The sequence below is a fragment of the Poecilia reticulata genome, chromosome 13 (assembly GCF_904066995.2).
Source record: "Poecilia reticulata chromosome 13, P_reticulata-male-v2, whole genome shotgun sequence".
Taxonomy (NCBI): domain Eukaryota; kingdom Metazoa; phylum Chordata; class Actinopteri; order Cyprinodontiformes; family Poeciliidae; genus Poecilia; species Poecilia reticulata.
Window position 1 is genome coordinate 32230838 of NC_088842.1, and position 13828 is coordinate 32244665.

At 43.9% G+C, this 13828-nt stretch overlaps 1 protein-coding gene across 2 annotated transcripts; it reads right to left on the reverse strand.

Annotated features, from left to right (window-relative positions):
* Positions 1 to 11: 11 nt before the first annotated feature.
* LOC103475212 (sushi domain-containing protein 6) lies at positions 12 to 13284 on the reverse strand. 2 transcript variants are annotated; one of them, XM_008426660.3, is made up of 5 exons: positions 11533 to 13284; positions 5657 to 5754; positions 4681 to 4878; positions 1714 to 1846; positions 12 to 1404 (listed from the first exon to the last, which is right to left on the reverse strand). In XM_008426660.3, the coding sequence occupies exons 1-5, from the start codon at positions 11697 to 11699 to the stop codon at positions 1077 to 1079; spliced, it is 924 nt and encodes a 307-aa protein (XP_008424882.1). In that variant the 5' UTR covers positions 11700 to 13284; the 3' UTR covers positions 12 to 1076. The 2 variants fall into 2 exon arrangements, with proteins under 2 accessions (XP_008424882.1, XP_008424881.1); XM_008426659.3 differs by having other exon boundaries at positions 5657 to 5758; positions 11533 to 12987.
* Positions 13285 to 13828: the final 544 nt, after the last annotated feature.

The following is a 13828-nucleotide window of genomic DNA, read 5'->3' on the forward strand; positions in this document are numbered from 1 at the left end:
AGACCAACATAAACGCCTCAAACATTTATTTATTATTATATTATTATTATTCTGTGCAATAATACAATGTACAAATAATCATCTGCAAGTATTACAATCCTTTTAACAGCTACACAAAATCAAACATTAAATACATTCAAGGTCTGTGAAGGCATCATAAAAACAGGAAAGTGTCCGAAGCTTTCAGGTCATTTAAAGATTTTCTTTTTTTTTTCCCAGGTTAAGAAATAAAAAGCAAAACAAAAAAGTCCGTTAGTCTGTTTGATTTAAAGAAAATCAGTCTTAGGTAGTAGATTTAACTGTTATATTAAAAATATAGATATTTACATTCCGCTCTCCACTGATTACTACAGAAACACATTTGATTGTTCTCATCTCTCCAAATATATTTATTTTATGTACAAATAATAAAACGCTTAAATTACTTTAATAAATCTGTGCGTCGCGCTGGTTTAACATCTGCGCCACTGTCTGATCGCACCTGAAGACGTGCAAAAGTCTCAGACAGGAATGGCGCAGAGTCGATCGCCATGGCAACGGGAAACGTTCCTGTAACACAGCCCCGTCACTGAGGGGAGGGAAAAACGACGTCTCCAGAACTGAAAACCTCAAAAAACATTGACATAAATTAATGTTTAACAGCTTAGAAACCGGCCAGGAGGAAAACAACATCCAGCCCAGGCCGTACATTCATAACACACACACTCAATACAATCAACATTTCATTTAGAAAAACGCTCCGGTCCTCAGCCAGCTCCGTCGACGCACTGGGCGCTGCTGTGGGGGCGCCAAACAGCGGGGATTCTTTTCCAAGCCGGCGTTTCTTGAACGTGTGTAAGTGCTATGATCAATAACAGAGGCATGTTATTGACTCGGTCCTGTGCGCCGACGGCTGGCCGATCGGATTTCGTCAGCTTCGTCTAAAAATCGTTTCCGTTCTGATGCCGTGCAGCTGCGGCCAATCAGGAAAAGTGCAGGCGGTGGAGGAATCAGCTGCTCCTCCTTCATCTTCGTCAGATGAAACGCTGAAGATCACCAGCTGTCACAATCGCGTCTCCACAGGAGCTCCTCGGCGATCAAGCGTCCTTATCGTCCGATAGATGGCGGATGTTCCCGTCGTTCAGCCGGTCTCTGGATCGGGACGACGGGACCTCTTCGTAGGGCGGAGGGGCGTTCTCCGGGCTCTGGACGGACAGCAGGGGCTGGTGGCTGCCGTCCGGCTGGCCGGCTGGAGGCGACGGGCAGAAGCCGGGTTCCTCCTGGGCCAGCAGGAGCTGGGTGGGTCCCGGGGCGGAGCAGGGAGCGATGCGCTGCCCCCAGCTGCCGTACACCGCCTCTTCGTAGGACGGGAGAGAGACGGAGAGGCCGTCCACCATCAGGTCCAGCTGGTCCGAGGAGCGACGGCTGCGGGAGACAGGAAGAGGAACCTCACATTATTTAAAGGTAATTAGGAAATGAGGTTCTAGTTCCACTTATCGTCAGTTTCCTACGATGACTTGGACCACGTGGAAGTGGCACAGATTAGTTTTTTTGGGTGAAATGATCGGAAGTGGGCGGTTCAGATTTGGTCATTTGGCCTGATGTGTGAACGCAGCCCAACTGATTTTATTTATACAGATTCAGTTACTGGACCACAAATCCAGATTCAGATCCAGTTATCATTCAATTCAACCCAGTTTGGATTTCAAAACGGTTTCTGTCTCTTCTCCTTACCCGTGCGATCGGCAGGGGTAGAGGCGGGACTTGACGATCAGGCAGGCGGTGGTGGTGAGCAGGAAGATGGACACGCCCACCGCGGTGGTGGCCATGCTGGGCATGTCGCCATCGGGCTTCATGCTGGGCCCGTCTGTGGAGGAGGGCAGAGACCAAAAACGTTAAAAAAATAAAATAAAACGACCACAGGTGGAAGAAACTCTGCAAAACACAAACTGAACGGCAGAAAAGTTCAGCTAGGAAAGAAAAAAGGATTAAATCAATTATTCCCTCTGGTTCTGATGTGTTTTTTTTTCTTTTTTTACATTTGGACAGTTATGTGTAACCATGGCAACAAGGTATTGCTTTTACAACCATTAGCAGCTGATTTCAGAAGCTCAAATAATATCCGAACTACGACCCCCAAACCCCCGAGGAGCTGAAAAGGACAAATCCTGGATGCAGAGAGAAACAAGTTCAAACCATCTGTTCCAGAAGAGGAGCAGCAAAAGCAAAGGAGGAGGATTAGCAGAGTTCGCTAACAAGCGATTGCGTCATCCAGGACACGTTACTGTGGAATATCGTCTCTGCTGCTAAAGGTCCACAACTTACCGAGAAGATTTGGGGTAAATAAAGTATTTCTGAGTTTAATTCTTCAGAACAAAACTTTAAAAATAAAAACTAGCAAAACATCCTAAACTAAAGGAGATTATATAAAAACACAGGTGTTGGGTTTTTAAAGGATTAATGTGCTTCCTGTTGAGAGACACTCCGGCTGTTTGTGGTGTTTTGCTGCCAGTAATGTCTGCTTTCAGAGGAAACCGGGAAACGGGGTTCCACAAGGCTGAGTGCTTGGATCCCTTTACCTCATAGTAAAACTGGAGCCCATTTGGTTCAAATAATCCACTAATTTCTCAGATTATTTCAACACAGAGCAGTCATGTGTCATTCAGGGACCTCCAGTCATTATCATCCACTGCAGAGACAGGAATCTGCAGCTTGTGTTTAATCGTTTATGCATTTCATTACATTTCTGTAAAATATTTAACTTCACCCATTTATCAGCTGCAAGATGTCATTTTTTTTCTCTGCAGGTTTCCATCGGTCTGACAGCTTGGAGGAAATCTATCTCGGTTAATTTATAGTGGCTTTGCCCGCTTCCTCTTTGTGCGCTCTGACTTCCTGTTGCTTTGCGTTCGACTGAATGGCGACAGAGGAAGTTGGAACAGTTTGAGGACGGCGAAGCTTCTAGTTCCTCTGCAGCGAGTCAGAAAGTCTCTGAGCGGATCTGCTAACTAGGTCAAAAGATAACGGCGATAAAGCTGCTGCGCGTTGCCAAAAGGAGCAAACCGGGGAGATTTTCAGGGCCAAATCCAGCAAAACTATTAAAATAGTTTTAATAAAATTCAAAATAAGTTATTCTCTTGATTTTCACAGACAAAGAAACTAAAGTTTTTTTTGTTTATTTTAGGAAGGAGAGAGAATGTGAGCAAGTAAAGGAAGTAAAGTTGTGCAACCCTAATTTTAAATGTTGTAAAAAAACAGCAAAGCCTCGTAAAAATGACTAACTGCTGTTCAGAGTATCTGGGTCAGAAGCGACCGTGAGTCAGTAGATCATAAACTGAGAAACGCCGCCGCATTCGGTCAGCGCTACGGGAAACGTTCACAGTTGCCCAGTAACCTCTGCACCAGAACTCGCACTGCAAAACAGAATCCTGCTAATTTTTCTGTAAAATATGCAACAAGTCGGAGCTGCATGGAGCTTCCTGTGTGTTTTATGTAAATGTTTGACTTGGTCAGCTGAAACGGTTCTTCCCCATTTTATTCAGAGCTGGAGTAAAAGCATCCATCAGCAAAACCCGTTTGCTTCCGCTTTTAAAGTTCACTTAGAAGAAGTCCTTTTATTCATTCATTGAAATGATCGCAAACAGGAATTAAGAAAACAATATGCAGAAGATTCTTTCATAACGTTTGAATTGGAGGTTTTCACTGGAAGCTGCAGAAGCTTTTCACACTTCCAACCTTTAAGACATCTACATGTTCAGCAAACTGCATGTCATCCTTCAAGAGAAGTTTCCAAAACACGAACAGACGGGAGATCAGCAAGAAACAGGTGGGGAACCACAGGGCTGAGTGATCGGACCTCTTATCTTGATGAACTGCAGGGGTTCTTTCAGCTGCCGTCTTCCAGGAATATTTCTTAATCACATTTTTAGCTGTTAGGAAATGTCATCATGAACTAGTAATGTTAATGAGAAGTCATGGCCACCATGCAAATCAGCATAAAAAGCCGTAATATGACGCTGTAATCTGAACATTTAATCCCTGCTAACCTGCATGTGCAGCTCAACTGGGAGCAAATGATTGTTTTTAATCAGCAGAAAAGACAGAATCCTGTTCCCGATATTTTAGTTTCAAACATGGTCAGATCTCATTTCCATGTAAAGTTCATTAGAAAAGCACCAGAAACGTAAAGTTATTTTAAACCCAGATTGCAGCTTAAATCTGAATCCACGGGTCAAACTGGTTGCATAAAGGCGTTCGCTTGTTGGACGAAATGATTTACGCAATGGAACTGTAACATTGAGATCTCCAAGGTGAGCTCTCCAACAGCAGGAAGTGGACTACAGTGCAGGGCATTCTGGGTAAATGCAAACATGCTAGCCTAGCGTTAGCACCTCGTGGTCTTGTGCTAAAGACAAAAGTGAAATCCTCCAGCCGCTAAAATCTGACACCACTCCATTTTTGTTTACATTTCTTCAGGGGTTTTTGTGTCGTTTCCTTCAGCGGTTCTTGGTGCAGCGCCCCCACAGGCGAGGAGGGGAACAGGTTTTTAAATTAGTTTGGTTTGTTTGACTCAGTGCAGCATGAAAGAGAATAACTGCAGCTAAAAATGTAACAATTTTGGTCCCAATTGAACCAAATCCACTGGACTACCAGCCTCAGATTCATCATGATCATCTTCTGTTTTTCTGAATAAATTGGTACCTTTCATGGGGATGCAGGGCGGGATGGGGGCCCACCTCCCCCGCTGACACCTGGAGCTGGGCTTCTTGTTGCCCGTGTGGTATCCGTTCTCACAGAAGATCCGGATGACGGTCTTGGGAGGAAACCCGCGGCATGGAGACGGGTCGCAGCGGAAACCTCCATGTTCTGGTACCAGAGGGTGAGAGCAGTTCAGCCGGCCTGCAGGGTCAGAAACAGGACGACAGACGGGTGAGCGGGTTTCTGGCCCATCTCCGACCTTAACAAATGCCTGACCTGCCGATTCCAATTTTGAACAATTTTCTTCATTTTTTATAACAATCAATTTCCATTTTTTAAAATCAAAACCGTTGAAAAGTTGTCAAACAAACAGGGCAAAGCAAATGAGGCAGATTTTTTAAACCTTTGCAGAGGGAGAAAAAGATTGATGGGATCGGTTAGCAATGGCCGATCACAGATATTCCAAAAATGTATTGATTTCTCTGTGCATAACCAACTATTACTTTCTGTATTTGGTCTAGAAATGTCAAAGTTTCAACCATCAGTCAAAAGGTGATGGACAAGAAGGTTTTTTTTCCGGCTTCAAGATGATGTTACATGCAAGTGAAAAGTTCCTTAAAGGGTTGGGACTTTCGGCCTTTACATCAACATGTACGTCGTCACCTCAGGGTGAGTCAGAAAAACATTTTAACTTTCAACATGTTTCCCCCCCCAAACGTTTCCAGAACGACAGTTTCCATCACGTCTTCAGGCTCCGGAGCCCCAAAAACAAACGGAATTATGACATAAACCAGGTTCAGAGGAAATAAACTTTTACAATAAGTTAAACCAGACGGCGGGTTTCAAACCTTCAAAAAGAAGACGGTAGAAAAAAAACACAAAGTTTCACATTCAGTCACGATCAGAAAGAGTCTTCAGAATGAGTCAGAATCAAGCCATAAAAAGGTCAAAGGTTGCACACCAGGTGTGAAGAAAGTACCTGCAGAGAGGAGCGGGGAGGAGGCCAGCAGGAGGAGTCCACAGACGAGACAGATGCGTCCGCTCGGCCATGAATACTGGACTGGCGCCGACATGAAACTTCCTGAAGAGATGGAGAAAAATCCCCGACATACTTAATATTTTCACACCGAGTTATTCAGAGAATCAACTCGCCTCTTAGGATATTTTTAAATCTAAAAATCTAAGACCAAAGAGGACATGTTGGTTTCTGGTGCCTCAACAGAGACTCTTGTTTCTGGGCAGCTGGAAAACTAGAGCAGCAACTTGAGAAAACATAAAACCAGAGCAGAGCATTTCACAAGAACTCTGAACAGACGAACAAACACACGCAGGTCAACATCTATGCCCATATTAGGACTTTTCATCCACTTTCGATGTTCCCCCAACTCTACAAAAGGGTTCTGCCGCATTAGAACGGGTTTAGGGCCCCATAAGGTCCATCGGTCTGCAGAAGTCAGGTGAATATCACAGAAACGCTCCTAAATAAACAACTACAAACACACAAGTTGGCATTTCTACCCCTATTAGGACTTTATATTGACCTCCATTCATTTTAGTCATTTAATTTATGCCTGACAACATAATCCTAACCACAACCAAAACTTGATTTATGTCATAACTCTGAATAAAAAAGCAGGTTTTATGCATTAATTCACAAAAATGCCTACAACTTCCTGCTATAAAATAGTTAAAAACCACCAAATATGCCTCAATATGCATTAATACACAGCAGAAACTGTATTAGCGTTAGCCGCTAAGCTAACGTCTACAGTCTTCATGAACATTAAATCTTTAAAGAACCTGAATTAATGAGTTACAACAAAGTTTAATTTCCCTTTGGGATCAACAAAGTATTTTTTTAATTTAAATTTAATTTGAATCTTTGCTCTTGGGGGTTCAGCCAATCAGTGCCAAGGAAAGCTAATACTCCAGGATTGACCGCTTTCAAACGCTAGCCAATAGTGCATCAACTAGCATTATGCCTAGTTATTCCGGCGTCTTTAGAATATTTTAGATGTGAAGTTAGAAAAACATCTACAGTTTTCCACCACGAGCAACCTGGGAGCCACGTTCCACACAAAAACCCACCAATAATGAACCATGGCCTACGGTGATCCAACAAACGACGCTTTTAGTGATTCAGGAACCCGGGGCTCGGAATGCTGGTTGCCATGGTGATTCCCTCCCTTCCGGAGGGGTGGGCGGGGCTAAAGCCCTGCTAGCATGCAAGTCTGAGCTTTAACGGTCACTGAGCTCAAACCACAAACCTCATCCTGACATGCTTCACCCATGAGAGGCAGGAGGTTCTGCTGGTCCCACATCTGAAGGTCTGTGATGTTTTTATGGTGTTTTTATGTGAGGCAGGTTAAAAACGGCATCGATTTCAAAGTAAAGCTAACCGTGTTTATACTCGCCTTGCTGCACGATTTAGCAGAAACGCACTAAGCAGAGCATTTCATGGTAAAAATATCACAATAATAACCTCTGGGAACATGAGTGTGCAAATACCACACACACAAAAAAAAAGCTAAAATGTTTATTCAGTCTTGTGCTTCTCCAAGTAGAACATATTTAAGAAGTTTCATTTTAAATGCACAATATGTATTTTTTGCACAATCTTGACTTAATTACTGCTCTGAAGCAGCAGTAATTAAGTAATTAATACTCCAATTAACAATTAATCGATTAATTGATGATTATTTCAATTAATTGTTTCAGCCCTAATTTTGACATTTGTAATTTCTCTACAAAAGAAACGAGAAAAAAATTATTCAAATCAGAAATCAAATCTGCAATGGGGGAAAAAAATGATTTCAAACGATTAAATCGTTTCAGGACTATTTTAAATGATTAACGTTTATTTTTCAACCCTACCGTTTCCAGATCAACATTTTCTTTTCTGTGTGTTTGTGCATTTGAGCGTTTACTGCTGACCTTTGCACCTGCTCAGGCCACTCACTGGATCCGTTCAAATGAAAAAACGAAACAGACAGATTTCACCCCTGAAATGTTTCTGCAGCACAGAGAAAATCAACCCTGATAAATTTCCCCTTTTATTTCAGTTAAATGGATGCAAAATGATTCCTGTGAACCACTCTGAGCTTCTGCAGTAAAACTCTGACATCTTCTCCACTTCGACATGAAACCAGCCTGGCTGCAACCTCTCAGCCGACTCAAAGTGAAACCCCTCACCTGAGAGCGTTTACGGTTTCAACAGAGCCCATATTGACCGACGCTCATCTGGAAAACATGCAGAGCTTCTGAGGTGACGCTTCCTGCCCCTCTCTCCTTCATTCCCAGACAAACACGGCCTGTGAAGCGCCAGACCTCTGCCAGCATCAAACCAAATGCCACAGTGTGTGAAAATGTGGGTGTGTGGGAGTGTTTTCGCCGCCTTCGGTGTGTGTGTGTTGGGAGCTTTCATGTCAACAGGGATGCCAGTCATCCCAAGAGCAGCGGCGGGGGAGGGCCCGGCGCCACCGCAGCACGAATACGCCGACACCTCCGTGTGATGCGACCGCGACCTGCGTGGGCGCCGCCGCGTCTTAGTCAGCGCTGATATTAGGCCTGCTGCTGTCAGAACCAGGCAGAATTAAAGCCACTGATCAAACATTCAAAACGAGAGAATTAGCATCAAATTTGTTTCAGCTGCAGGAAAACGGGAGGAGAAAATTATTTCCCTCGTCTCAAATTCAGAATAAGGAACAACATGATCTGCGTTGAGCCGTAAATGTCAGATTTCCTGCAGACATCAGCGACTCGCAGCCAGGAACGAGACGCTTGTCATGCAGGCTGTGCTGCATCAGCCTCTGCTGGGACGATTCACGTTTCCAGCTGCAACCTTAGTAATCAATTATTATATTGATCGATGATCATTTGGAGCAAAGGATGCATCCGCCGCTAAAAATAATGTTTACTAATCTGTTGATTAAAAAAAAAAAGATAATTGGATCGTAAAAGGTGCTTAAAACGAGTTTGAGTTTTAAATGCAAATTGTTTTTATGTTTTGTAAAGTTCGGCTTAATTCTGAGTTGTTCGTTTGCCAAAAACAAAAACAAATAAAAAGCCAGCGGTTTTATTTCTAAGCCTTAAAATCCCCTGAAGTTCTGGATGCTCCAGATCAGAAAACCAGGATCTGGTCCTGAACGTTTTACTGATTTCTCACACTTTGAGCCTCCTGCTGATTTTCCTCCTGCAGGGTTTTCGCTGCGGCTCAAACGTTTACAGCAGCAGGTTATGGAAACGCGCAGCTCACGTCATCAGGCTGGATCATCATTTGCAGCTTTGATGGCCCTTTTCTAGGAAAAAAAAAAAAACTTCCGGGACACAGGAAGTGATGCGCTTTGTTTCCAGCCACAACATTCGACTCGTTTGGCACAAACACAGGATGACGAGTCGCAGCGCGAGCGACGCTGCTGCAGACAAGAGGAGGAGTTGTGAGGGGAAAACCCTGAGCAGGAAGAAGCTGCAGGACGGACGGCAGAGCCAAGTGGCTCACATCCGACAAACTGCATGAAACTTCTGTAAATATGTGTTTTTATTACATATTTGTTAAAACTGTCATCATGTCGTGACAGTATTATACGGATAATCTATAAAAAGATCAATCTCCTACACCTCCATGACGGCCTGAAGAAATGCACCACAAACCACCAATCAGAGCCAGGAGGAGGGGCTTAGCGCTGTCAATCACCCTGATGTACTCCCTGGAAAATGTGCTAATGGTGGAGAAACAACTTGTATTTTAAGGAAAACAATTAATTTAAAAAACAACAGTGGCTATGCTAAGCATTGACGGCAGGAGGTTGAGCAGCACCATACCAGATTGTGATTGACAGCACTATAACCCGCCTCAAAGCTCTGATTGGTTGGTTCACAGATTACCTTGAAATTGATCAACTGAATTACTAATATGTTTTTTAATGACTTATCGTGATTTATAGCTTCTTCATGTGTGATTTTAACTTCATTTCTGATTAAATAGAAACACTGGAACTGCTTATTTGTTGTTTTTTTAGACGTCTGCAGAAAATAGATACAGATTTGCATGTATTTGTAATGAAAACGCCACAATCAGGCTGATCAGCAGCTGCAGCGGGAGGCTGGATGTTGACATCGGCTCACAGCGAGGCGTGATGGAGCCCCACGGCTCCACATTCAGCTCTCTGCGATGCAGGAAGCTTTGTCTTTGCGCTCATATGTGCAGTCAGCTGTGAGAGAAGCCATTCAGCACGCTTCTGCACAGAGACAATGCTGACAGTGCATAACGGGATGGGCTTTCACCACATCTCTGCTCTCTGACACAGATCGGATCTGAGCGATTACACCAAAATAACCTCAAAACACAAGCAGGTGAAGCTTAAAGCTGCTTTGTTTTGGGTAGAAGCCGAATCCAAACCCCTCGGCCATGGAGGGAGTCACCAGAAAACATGAAAACTCTGCACTTTTATCCAAAAAAAAAAAACACTTCTGCAACATCAGCGTTTCACTTCTGCTCCTAAAGTTTCGTTTTAACCTTTATGAATTTCGCATCAGGCTCTCAGCTTGCGATAGCGCACGTTTCTGGTGTACAAACACATTTTCTATTTAAATAATGCAAGCAGGGCCGGATTCAGGAGGACCTGGGCCCCTGGGCTGAAGCCAGTTTGGTGCCCAAAACATACAAGGTTATATTTTGTCTGCAAATTATTTCAAAATCTTTTGTCGTCATTTTTAAAGCACATTTTGAAGCTTTAGAAAATGGTAAGATTTGAGAAACATCCTCAATTTTGACAGAGTTTAGGTGTTTTTGACTTTTCTCAAAAAGAGTTAATGCACCAAGTAATTAAAAAAAACCCAAAACTAACCAAACAGGTTCTGATGTAGTGAGGGTTGTTTGTTCAGGCGAACTACATTTTTCAGAGACCAAACCAGAAGATGGAAACAAGCTTGATTTAAAGTTTACTTTTTTTTGCAACAATTCATTAAAATTTGCATGTCATTTGGATGGAAACATGGCTATTGTTATGCAGAAACGTCACATGTAAAGGCCTTGTCAACATAGAACTAGTTTTTCCAAATTTTCTGAATTTATCCTTTAAAATTTCTAGAGAAACAACAACATAAATTTTAAATCCCATCATAAGTTGCCAATATTGTGGTGGTAAACAAAACATCCTGTAGCGTGCTAAAGGGCTAACCCGTTCAAATGTGCGCCTAGCTTAAAAATCCTCAGCCGTATAAGTCCAGTGAGTAAAACAACCAATGCTTTTCTCTATCATGTTGATAAATGTGTTTTTTTTTTTTGTTTCAGTGTCGAAAAGGTGAGAAAACATTGTTTTCCAGGATTTAAAGGAGTATAAATACAGGTTACCAGGCCAAAGTTTCACCTCGATGCATATCTGGGGTAAAAAAAAAAAGCCAACCCCGTGTGGGTCGGGCACCAAACCGCATCCTGCTGAACGCGGCCCTGCGCAGACTCATCCTCTCATCAGCTGGCCTCACGCTCCAGTCCACCGGTATTAATCCGTTAGTTTGTTTTTGCTCCTCCTCACTCCGAGTCCAACTACATTTACTAATAATCAATAAAACAGGACTCCTCATCAACAGCCAGGCAGAGTAAAACTCGCTTTGAATTCACCCTTTAACCAGTTTCACTGAGCGCAACTGGAAAAGTGAAAACTGATTTTTTTGAAAGCTCCGTTTGGTGAATGAAAATAAACTGAAATGGTAAAAACAGGAGAGCAGACGCGTTCAGCTCTGTTGGTATTCTAGAAATACATGTAGAATAAATCCCTCCGTCGCTCATTTAATAAAAAGGTGTTTCGTGTCTGAACGTGTCCTGTAAAGGCGAGGTAAACGGTGAAGACGCCTCACCTGTGGGGCGGCGGCGCGGCGGGGCTGGCAGGCGGACTCCCGGTTCGGTTCCAGGCTCTGAATGGGGACGAGGCGGTCGGAGCTCCGCGGTCAGCTGACGGTCTCTGCTCCTGCTCAGCAACAAGTGAGACCTTTTCTGCTGCTCCCCCTCGCTTTGACTCATCCATCAGCTGGGCTTCGCAGCGACACCCCGGCCTCCCATTGGCTGCTGGCGGCTAAGCCCCGCCCGCCGGCGCGGCGCCGTTACATTCTGGAAGCGCCGTCCCTTCTTTTCACCACAAACAGACCCACATATGAGAGAAAAGGGAAACTGTGGCCAGATAGCGCATTTAAAATACATATTTAAATCGAGAATACCCGGAAGGTAGTAAAATCATCTCAGGGCTGCTTAGTGATAAAAGCCAGACTTCCTGCTTTTGACTTTTACCCAGAAGGACTCAAGAAAAAAACTCCCAGAAGCTGAACTGAGACGATGTTCAAAGAACTGGTGCATACAACCTCAAAGGTATTTACTCAAAACTGCAAAAAACAAAATGAAATTAGCTTTCACTTTATTATAAACATTACATGAGAAGTCAGACGTCAAATGTTGAGTCCGTTTCTGACTGAACAGATTCCTGACTGAACTGATTCCTTACTAACCAGATCCATGAATGAACAGATTCCTGACTGAACTGATTCCTTACTAACCAGATCCATGAATGAACAGATTCCTGACTGAACTGATTCCTTACTAACCAGATCCATGAATGAACAGATTCCCAACTGAACTGATTCTTTACTAACCAGATCCATGAATGAACAGATTCCTGACTGAACTGATTCCTTACTAACCAGATCCATGAATGAACAGATTCCCAACTGAACTGATTCCTTACTAACCAGATCCATGAATGAACAGATTCCCGACTGAATTGATTCCTTACTAACCAGATCCATGAATGAACAGATTCCTGACTGAACTGATTCCTTACTAACCAGATCCATGAATGAACAGATTCCTGACTGAACTGATTCCTTACTAACCAGATCCATGAATGAACAGATTCCCAACTGAACTGATTCCTTACTAACCAGATCCATGAATGAACAGATTCCTGACTGAACTGATTCCTTACTAACCAGATCCATGAATGAACAGATTCCTGACTGAACTGATTCCTTACTAACCAGATCCATGAATGAACAGATTCCCGACTGAACTGATTCTTTACTAACCAGATCCATGAATGAACAGATTCCTGACTGAACTGATTCCTTACTAACCAGATCCATGAATGAACAGATTCCTGACTGAACTGATTCCTTACTAACCAGATCCATGAATGAACAGATTCCTGACTGAACTGATTCCTTACTAACCAGATCCATGAATGAACACATTCCTGACTGAAAATGTTCATAAAGATCCCTGCCCGAACTGATTCATGGATGAACATGTTTCTAACTGAACAGATTCACAACTGAACTGATTCATGAATGAATAGGTTCATAAATTTGCTCTAGAAACTGCTCTAGACAAAACCTTTGAGTTTTTGCAGTGAACTGGCCGAATCCTGGCCACTCGCTCAGGTTGGTTCAGTTTCAACATTTTACTGTGTCAAATCCTCCCAATAAATTCCAATAAAGTTTGTTGTTGCAGCACTAAGATCAGGTGGGTTAACCCAAAAACGGACCGGAACCAGAACATTTTACATTCTGCTCTGTAGCTGCAGCAAAAGGTTTGATGTGGATCTTCTGGTCTCCAGAACCACAAACATCCAGCCGTCCTGCGGTAAGTAACGGCACCGCTTCTCATTAAAGGGGACGCTCCGTTCTGTCCGCCTGCAGCAGCTGCAGCAGCTACAGCAGCAGCTACAGCAGCAGCAGCAGCTACAGCAGCAGCAGCAGCTACAGCAGCTACAGCAGCAGCAGCTACAGCAGCTGCAGCAGCAGCAGCAGCAGCAGCTACAGCAGCTACAGCAGCAGCAGCAGCTGCAGCAGCAGCTACAGCAGCAGCAGCTACAGCAGCAGCAGCAGCTACAGCAGCTGCAGCAGCAGCTACAGCAGCAGCAGCAGCTACAGCAGCAGCTACAGCAGCTACAGCAGCAGCAGCTACAGCAGCTGCAGCAGCAGCTACAGCAGCAGCTACAGCAGCAGCAGCTACAGCAGCAGCTACAGCAGCAGCAGCAGCAGCTACAGCAGCAGCAGCTACAGCAGCAGCAGCTACAGCAGCAGCAGCTACAGCAGCAGCAGCAGCTACAGCAGCAGCAGCTACAGCAGCTACAGCAGCAGCAGCTACAGCAGCAGCAGCTAC

Bases quoted from the DNA above. Each gene is read 5' to 3' on its own strand.
- LOC103475212 (XM_008426660.3), bottom strand. From the start codon at position 11,699: ATGGATGAGTCAAAGCGAGGGGGAGCAGCAGAAAAGGTCTCACTTGTT. The intron at 4,879-5,656 runs GTACTTTCTTCA...CTGACCCTGCAG, and splicing joins CTCCCCGCTCCTCTCTGCAG to GCCGGCTGAACTGCTCTCAC. The intron at 1,405-1,713 runs GTAAGGAGAAGA...TGTCTCCCGCAG, and splicing joins TACCCCTGCCGATCGCACGG to CCGTCGCTCCTCGGACCAGC.